The sequence below is a fragment of the Erythranthe guttata genome, chromosome 5 (assembly GCF_056151865.1).
Source record: "Erythranthe guttata isolate IM_541 chromosome 5, IM_541, whole genome shotgun sequence".
In the NCBI taxonomy this organism is placed as follows: Eukaryota; Viridiplantae; Streptophyta; class Magnoliopsida; order Lamiales; family Phrymaceae; genus Erythranthe; species Erythranthe guttata.
In genome coordinates, this window is record NC_142537.1 from 8,453,810 (window position 1) to 8,462,500 (window position 8,691).

Genomic DNA, 8,691 nt, shown 5'->3' on the forward strand with positions numbered 1-8,691 from the left:
TTTAATTGATTTGTTTTTCATAATTTTCAAAAATTATTAGCATATGTATTTGTCTTTTGAACTTTTATGACTACACTTAGTTTATTTACAATAGCTTCGTGAAAAGATGGGGTTCTTTCTTCTTATTTTTTCCTTGGCATATATGTATCCTATTCCCAATCTCGTTTTATATTCCATCAAAATATACGTAAAGCCGAAACAAAAATAATTTAAAACTATAATTACAATTTCCATTCAAATTATAGGGATCAATATGATATACTTCTCAACCCTCAACTTATACTTAAATATTTTTCTTAACTTACTGTCAGTTTTCGTAATTCAAAATCCATACATTTATAATACAAAATATAATTAAGAACGATAGGAATGTACTTATTTTTTTCAACTTGTATCTAGTCTTAAAAATATAGATGATATATGAAAAAAAGTATTTAATATTAATTTTTTTGGATTTTTCTATAACTATTTTCGTATGTATTTGTCTTGAACTTTCGTGACTTTACTTTCAATAGCTTTATATAAAGATGAAGCTTTTTTTTTTGATTTATTCTATTTCCAATCTTGATTTAGCATTCCATCAAAATATAATTGAAAATAACAAACAAAAATTATCAAAAACTATAGACTATTATTACATGAATGGTTATAAAAAAATGTACATTAATCTTAATGCGAGTATGAATATAGATGTCAAAAGACAAAAATAAATAAGAAATAAAAATTAAATTTAAAATAGAGATAAAATAATATATAATTTCACAAATTCAATAGTGCTAATCCGATATTTAGTATGACAAATTCGATGATTTATTAAACATTTCTCATATAAATTTCTCAAATAATTTTACTTTAACAAATTACTCTATCTAAGCAATTATGCATTGTAATAAATTGAAGAATACATATACTTCTCATCCCTCAACTTTACCACTATAAAATATTTTTCATAAATAATTTGTATGATATAGTTTTTGTGATTGAATATCTATATACATTTGCTAATAGAAAATTAAACCAAAAATAGTAGGCGCGTCCATATATATGTTCAACTCATAGATATTCTTATATTTTTTAAAATATAGATGATATATGAAAAAAAAAAAGTATTTAATAATTGAAATATATTTGTAATCTTCTAAAGATAATTGCATATATGTATTTGTGAATTAAACTTTTATAACTTCAGTAACAATATTGTTAGAATCCGGGAGGATTCTAATTTCGGTTTTTCAACACGAGTGTGAAAAACGTGTTTACAGCTAGGGAAGTTTCCTTAGTTCTTTTAACTCTTATTTTGTCGTTAATTTATTTAATTGCCTAAGTGTTTTTGTTTAACAAGGAATTTTATTTGGAAAAGGATTTCCTTTGTTACACAACTCTCTTTTTCTTACGTGAGATAAAATAACCTAATGGGCTCCACTTTTGTGTAGGGCTCTACTAATTCACCTAAGGAAGTATAAGAGGGGGAGCATCAACGTTGTTTTAGGTTGTCCCTTTTATTTTGAGAGAAATATCCTTTCTGCTCCTATATTGCTGCCCCAGATCTTTGACCTTAATCAGAGAAGAAAATACAGAGAAAGGGTTTGCTTCTTTCACCGAAAAGAAGATCGGTTCTTCGGGAGGAGAATTCAGAAGATCTCGGGAGGAGGTCGATCCGCCGACTGAGGGACTCAGCGTTGAAGGAATTTCAACCGTGCGGAAAGGGACGTGCTGCAAAGTGAAGATTGACAATTCAGCGTAGGATACAAGAACGGCGTCGACAAAGAGGGAGTCTTTGCATTTTCAATTATGTCCTATTACTGTATCCGTAAAACTAAAAATTAGTGAATTTCATTTGCAGGTCCCCGTGGATGTAGGGTACAATTGTATCCGAACCACTTTAAAATTTGTGTCTTTTTATTACTGTTCCATTAAATGTTGCAACTCTTCGTAAAACAGTAGAACAGTAGCTAAAACTGAATCTCGAATTTATCGGACACAAATTTATAATTAATTTGCACGAAATAATTCTAACAATTGGCATCAAGAGTCTGTCACTAAATATATCTAGTGAGATTTTGGGAACTGATTACTCTTATTTTGTGCAGATATGAATACTCAACGAGAAGGATCTTCAACTACTCGCCCACCTCTTCTAATCGGCTCCAACTACTCATACTGGAAATAAAAAATGAAGATGTTTATCAAATCCATAGATGAAAGAGCATGGCGCGCCATCATAACTGGTTGGACACCTCCCATGGTCAAAGGAGAAGACAAAGAGGAAGTATTCAAACCAGAAGCAGATTGGAGTGATGGAGAGATACTACTCGCAAACTACAACTCAAGGGCCCTAAACGCAATATTTAGTGGTGTTGACGATAATCAATTTAAACTAATAGCGTCATGTGAATCTGCAAAGAGAGCTTGGGAAATTCTTCAAGTCACATACGAAGGAACGTCAACTGTAAGGACATCCAAGTTACAGATGCTGGCCACCAAATTCGAAAATTTGAAGATGGAGGAGAATTAGACGATCACTGATTTCCATGCTAAATTATGTGATATCTCCAATGAATCGTACGCACTCGGTGAACCTTACTCAGAAAGCAAATTAGTGAGAAAAGCGATGCGCTCATTACCTGAAAGATTCGCTTACCGAATTGCTGCCATAGAAGAAGTCAGAGATGTTCACACGCTCAAACTAGACGAACTCATGGGGAAACTTCTAGCACAAGAGCTCAATCATGGTGAAAATCATCGTGAAAAGCCTAGAGAAAAGAAGATAGCCTTTCAAGCAGAAACATCATATGCAACACCCCAAAATTCGTCAACTCAAGAAGATGAGCAAACAGTTGAAGAATCCTTGGCACTACTATCGAAAAACTTTGGGAAATTTCTCAAAAAAATCGGTAAAAGGGGAAACCTTCCAAGCACAGGGAAACCCGTGAACTTTCAAAATTCTAGGAGAAATTCAAATCAAGATAACTCAGAGGAGTCAAAACCAAGAAGAATACAATGCCAAGAATGCGAAGGCTTTGGTCACATTCAATCAGAATGCGCAAACACCCTGAAGAAAAAGAAGAAAATGTCACTTACTACTGTTTGGAGCGATGAAGAAGAATCTGATGATGACCAAGGAAACAACGATCAAGTCACTAACTTTGTAGCATTCAGCAGCAAAGTTCCTCTGGACAGCTCAGAATCAACTGTTACTTCAACTGTTGCAACAGACTGTGAAACAGAATCCAGGTATGAAAATATGTGTTCTGATTATGACAAAAATCTAAACGAAAATTCTTCTTTTGCAGAGGATCCGAACAGCAGCAGTGATGAGGAAGAACCAACCTTGGACGAAGTAAAGGAGGTATATGAAAAAATGTACCAAAAATGGCTCGACGTCGTTAAGGTAAATAACTTCCTGGAAAAGGAGAAGTTTGTGCTTGTAGAGGAAAACAAGACACTAAAGGTAAGAATCTCTACTCTTGAGGAAAGGGTCATATCTAGTGATCAAGAGAAAAATAGTTTGCAGGCTAAACTTACTCAAACTCAAGAAGCAATTGCAAAATTGAACTTGGGTAGAGGTAATCTAGATGAAATCTTAAGCAACAACAAGCCAAACTATAATCGTCTAGGCATAGGAGGGAGTCAGCTACCCAAAGTTGATCTAAACCGAAAGGAAGATCAAAACAGAAAAATCAACTTTGTTAAACAAGCTTCTGTCTCACAAACAGTTGCAACTGTTGAAGCAACAAAACACAATTCAAAGAAAAGGTTTATTCCCACTTGTTTTTTCTGTCAAAATCCAGGTCACATACGTCCTAGATGTTTCAAATATTTAAAACTTGTGAAAAAGCTTGTGGCTCATTCCCTTTACTCTGCTAGGGCTGGTTATTTTCCTTCACCCTCTCAAAAACCCAAAAACAAAATTGATATTTCAAATAGACCTCAGCAAAAAATTTGGGTTGAAAAGTCCACGTTTAAATGTTTATCTGCGATTACTTCTTTAAAAGCAAGTACTGCTAATGATTGGTATTTTGACAGTGGCTGTTCATGACATATGACCGGTGTTAAAGAGTTTCTGAAAAACTATCAACAAATCACCGGTGGAGCTGTTACCTTTGGAAACGGAAAAAAGGGTGAAGTGCTAGGGAAAGGATCGCTAAATCATGAGAATCTGCCAAAGCTAAAGAATGTACTACTTGTAGAAGGACTCACGTCAAATCTGATAAGCATCAGCCAGTTATGTGATCAAGATCTTGAAGTCAGATTCAACAAATTCGCATGTCGAGTCTTAGACAAAGACGAGAATTGTGTTATTCAAGGAACTCGATCATCTGACAACTGCTATATTCTTGTCTCTGCTGGTATGAACTGTTTCAACAGTCTGTCAGACTCTACAGTGCTTTGGCACAAAAGGTTAGGACATCTGAACTTTGATAATCTCATAAAAATTTCCAGCAGTGAGTATGTTAGAGGGCTGCCCAAACTCACTAAAGAAGTAGGAAAAATCTGTGGTGATTGCAAAATGGGTAAACAAATCAAAAGTTCACACAGGGCTTTAGCTAATGTGAGAACCAGTGGAAACCTAGAACTTCTACACATGGACCTTATGGGACCAATGCAAGTAGAAAGTATAGGTGGAAAACGGTACATATTTGTGTGTGTAGATGATTTTTCTAGATTTACTTGGGTAGAATTTATTAGGGAAAAATCCGATTCTTTTGATGTGTTTAAAAAATTGTGCAAAAAGGTGAGTGTTGAGAAACAGCGTGACATCGTGAGAATTAGGAGCGATCATGGGAGAGAATTTGAAAATTCCTTATTTACTAACTTTTGTGAAAAATATGGAATATCTCATGAATTCTCCTCACCTAAAACACCTCAACAAAATGGAGTGGTTGAACGCAAAAATCGCACTCTGCAAGAGATGGCCAGGATCATGATGAACGCAAAGGAGATCGCTCCTCATTTTTGGGCAGAAGCAATTAACACTGCATGTCATATTATAAATCGAGTCTATGTTCGACCAGGTACCACTAAAACTCCCTACGAAATTTGGAAAGGTAAAAAACCCCAACTCAACTATCTTCGTACTTTTGGTTGTACTTGTTATATTTTGAATGACAGAGAACAGCTTGGAAAATTCGATGCTAGAAGTGATCAAGGAATATTCTTAGGCTATTCTCGAAATAGCCATGCGTATAGAATATTTAATCTTAGAACAAAATATGTGATGGAATCTGCATATGTTCAATTTGATGATTTTAGCAATGATGCAGGACCAGTGGAAGAGGAACCAACAAAGGAATCGGAAAACAACTCCAGTGTCGCACCAACAGTTCCAACAGTTGATGCAGCCTCTACCATTTCAGAAGAAAGTGACGTCAATTCTGAAACAGGAGACGAAGCTGAAGTCAGGCCTCTCGAATTGGATGATCAAACTCACAAGGAACCCTCAAGAAGAGTCAAGAAGAATCATCCAGTGGATCAAGTCATTGGTCCGGTAGAAGAAGGAATTCAAACCCGAGGTAAACCCAAGGTGAATTACAAGGAAATGGCAAGGTATGTTTGTTTCACTTCGACTATAGAAACCAAAAACGTCAAAGAAGCCTTATTAGATGAATATTGGGTTCAAGCCATGCATGAGGAACTGGAACAATTCGTTCGAAATGACGTTTGGGTTTTGGTTCCTAGGCCTGATAATGTCAATATAATAGGTACAAAATGGGTCTTTAAAAATAAGTCTGATGAACATGGAAATATCGTTCGTAACAAAGCTAGATTAGTTGCACAAGGCTATAGTCAAATCGAAGGCATTGACTTCGATGAAACTTTCGCTCCTGTTGCTAGACTAGAATCTGTTCGATTACTCCTAGCCATTGCTTGTTTTCTAAAAATCAAACTTTTTCAAATGGATGTCAAAAGCGCTTTCTTAAATGGTATTTTAAAAGAAGAGGTTTATGTTGAACAACCCAAAGGATTTCAAGATCCACATCATCCCAAGCATTTTTTCAAATTAAACAAAGCCCTGTATGGTCTCAAACAAGCGCCTCGAGCTTGGTATGAGCGTCTTACGGAATTTTTATCGCACAAGGGATACACTAGGGGTAGCGTTGATCGAACTCTTTTCTTTAAAAAATCAAAGGGAGACATCCTGATTGCTCAAATTTATGTAGACGATATCGTTTTTGGATCTACCTCTCAAACAAAAATTGAAGAGTTTGTTAAACAAATGTCTAGTGAATTTGAAATGAGCATGGTTGGGGAACTCACGTATTTTTTAGGTCTTCAAGTTAAACAAATGAGTGATGGAATTTTCATAACTCAATCCAAGTATGCAAAAAACCTTGTCAAACGTTTTGGTTTGGAATCTGCAAAAACTGTTAGAACTCCTATGGGAACAAACGACAAACTGTCGCGACAGTTGGATGCAACAGCTGTAGATCCCACACTATATCGAAGCATGATAGGTAGTCTTTTGTATCTTACTTCTAGCCGACCAGATATATGCTATAGTGTTGGAGTTTGTGCCAGGTATCAATCCAATCCCAAGGAATGCCACATGAGTGCTGTCAAACGAATCATTCGCTACGTAAGTGGAACAACTGATTTCGGTATTTGGTATTCCATGGATACTAACACAACACTCGCAGGTTTTAGCGATGCTGATTGGGCAGGTGATGCAGACGATCGAAAAAGCACGACGGGAGGATGTTTCTATCTTGGGAATAATCTCGTCTCTTGGTACAGCAAAAAGCAGAATAGCATCTCACTTTCCACTGCCGAATCCGAATATATCGCTGCAGGTAGTTGTTGTGCTCAACTCTTATGGATGAAACAAATGGTATGTGATTATGGTATTAGTCAAGATTTATTGCATATTTATTGTGACAATATGAGTGCAATTAATATTTCCAAGAATCCAGTACAACACTCTCGAACTAAGCATATTGAAATTCGCTACCATTTCATTAGAAATCTTGTAGAGGAAGGAACTGTCTCATTAGAGTATGTCACAACGGAGAAACAACTTGCTGACATCTTTACTAAACCCCTAGATGCACAAAGGTTTGATTCCTTGCGAAATTCGCTTGGAATTTGTATTGTCTGACCTGTGCAGTTGCATAAACTGTTGCAACAGTCTGTGTCCAGACTTGCAACTTTGAAAGTTTTATGGACACATCACGCATACTGCATTTTGTTCATCTAGGTTATGCATTAGACATATTGCATGTGATGAGACCCCTTGTGTATTGGATACTATCTGTACTTTCGAATCTTGTGAGGTAGAAATTCATCAATCCCCAAATGATAGCTACAGAGGCTTTAGCTTATTTACTACCCTTCACAATCTTGTCATGGTTGAACACACTCATAAGGAAAAGCTGCCGCTCCAAATGAGTGAAAGCTACTCTTGAATTTTCGTTAATTCTATATATAAAATGTCAATCAATTGGTCTGTGAATAGTTCGAAGCCTTTTTGAGTTGAGTCAGTAAATCACGTGGCCGAAAGCTCGCTACAAGGCTCAATTAGAAAGCCCAAGGGACTACACATTGCACGACCATTATAAATTTTATATGCGGTCTGTGAATAGTTCGAAGCCTTTTTGAGTCGAGCCGGTAAACCACATGACCGAACACTCACTACACGACTCAATTAGAAAGCCCAGGGGACTACACATTGCACGATCATAACTATCTCGCTATTTTAATTGCTCTGCTCTTCATGAAAAAGCTACCTTTGGTAGTGTGTGTATGCTGCCTAATAAGAGTGTTTTTGTGCTTGATTTGAGGATACTAAATTTGCTGTTAGTCTCCTTAGTCTATCTCTTGGAGCTTGCTTTTTGTTAAAATTGAAGATAAACCCCATGGTTTGATAGTTCTAATAGTATCCTATTCACTTGTGTTTATTCACTCATTTTTTTTCTTCTCACGTTTATTTTTCGTCTTAGTTATTTGCCTCTGCATGTTAGGCATTTATTAATTTATTAAAAAAAAAAAAAAAAAAAAAAAATTCGGGGTGGGTTCGTAATTTTTGGCGGCAATATATTTCTTCGGAGTAACTCACTGTTCTGAGCATTTTTTTTCTTCTCGAAGTTTATTTGAACTGTGTTGGGCTTCATATGCGAAAGTTGAGAGTTGCTGTATCTGAATTTGATTTTCATTAATTGAATTTATTGTGAGCATAATTATTATATTTGCAATTCTCTCACTTGACTATTCCTAATTGCTAAACTACCCCTGAGCAGACCAACAGTCATCCTTGGAGAATCCCGTATTCATTTTTTTCTCTCCAATTTTTCTTCTTCCCTACTGCTCTGTTTGCTTCTTCTTCTTCTTTTGCAGCAAAACCCCAAAAATTCAACACAGTCGAAGGGAATCAACAACATCGTCATGGGCAAAAGAAAAAAAAAAAAAACATCGGTGGTTCATCCTCGTCGTCCAAACGACGGTCCTCACGGCCGCCTCCGTCGACAATTTTGGCAATCTGCCACTCATTTTGCTCCCTAGGTTTTCTCCACCGCTGTCGCCGCCAGTCTCACCGCCGTCACCGTTCATCTATTCTCCACCATCTCCTCCACTGCCACACTCGCCGGCTGCCCAATCGTCACCACCACCGTGTGCACCGCCATCGCAACCACCCAAACCGGCCTCACCTGCACCCCGCCACCTCGCCGCTCTCGTCGACGCGTTACTCACTCTGTC

General features: G+C 36.6%; 2 protein-coding genes across 2 annotated transcripts in view; both read left to right on the forward strand.

The window, feature by feature from the left end:
* Window positions 1-2,173: 2,173 nt before the first annotated feature.
* On the forward strand, window positions 2,174-2,515 carry LOC148770554 (uncharacterized). Its single transcript, XM_088817899.1, has one exon. The coding sequence runs from the start codon at window positions 2,174-2,176 to the stop codon at window positions 2,513-2,515; it is 342 nt and encodes a 113-aa protein (XP_088674025.1).
* Window positions 2,516-4,042: 1,527 nt separating this feature from the next.
* Window positions 4,043-8,691, forward strand: part of LOC105970659 (uncharacterized) — a 5,053-nt gene continuing 404 nt past the window's right edge. Inside the window, exons 1-3 of the mRNA XM_088817900.1 lie at window positions 4,043-4,632; window positions 5,113-6,829; window positions 8,497-8,691. The exon at window positions 8,497-8,691 is cut by the window's right edge and continues 51 nt beyond it. Of these exons, the coding sequence (XP_088674026.1) occupies window positions 4,043-4,632; window positions 5,113-6,829; window positions 8,497-8,691 (2,502 nt within the window). The remainder of the gene's footprint in view (window positions 4,633-5,112; window positions 6,830-8,496) is intronic.

What these genes read in the sequence shown, in the direction of transcription:
- LOC148770554 (XM_088817899.1), top strand. Translation starts at nt 2,174, where the DNA reads ATGAAGATGTTTATCAAATCCATAGATGAAAGAGCATGGCGCGCCATC.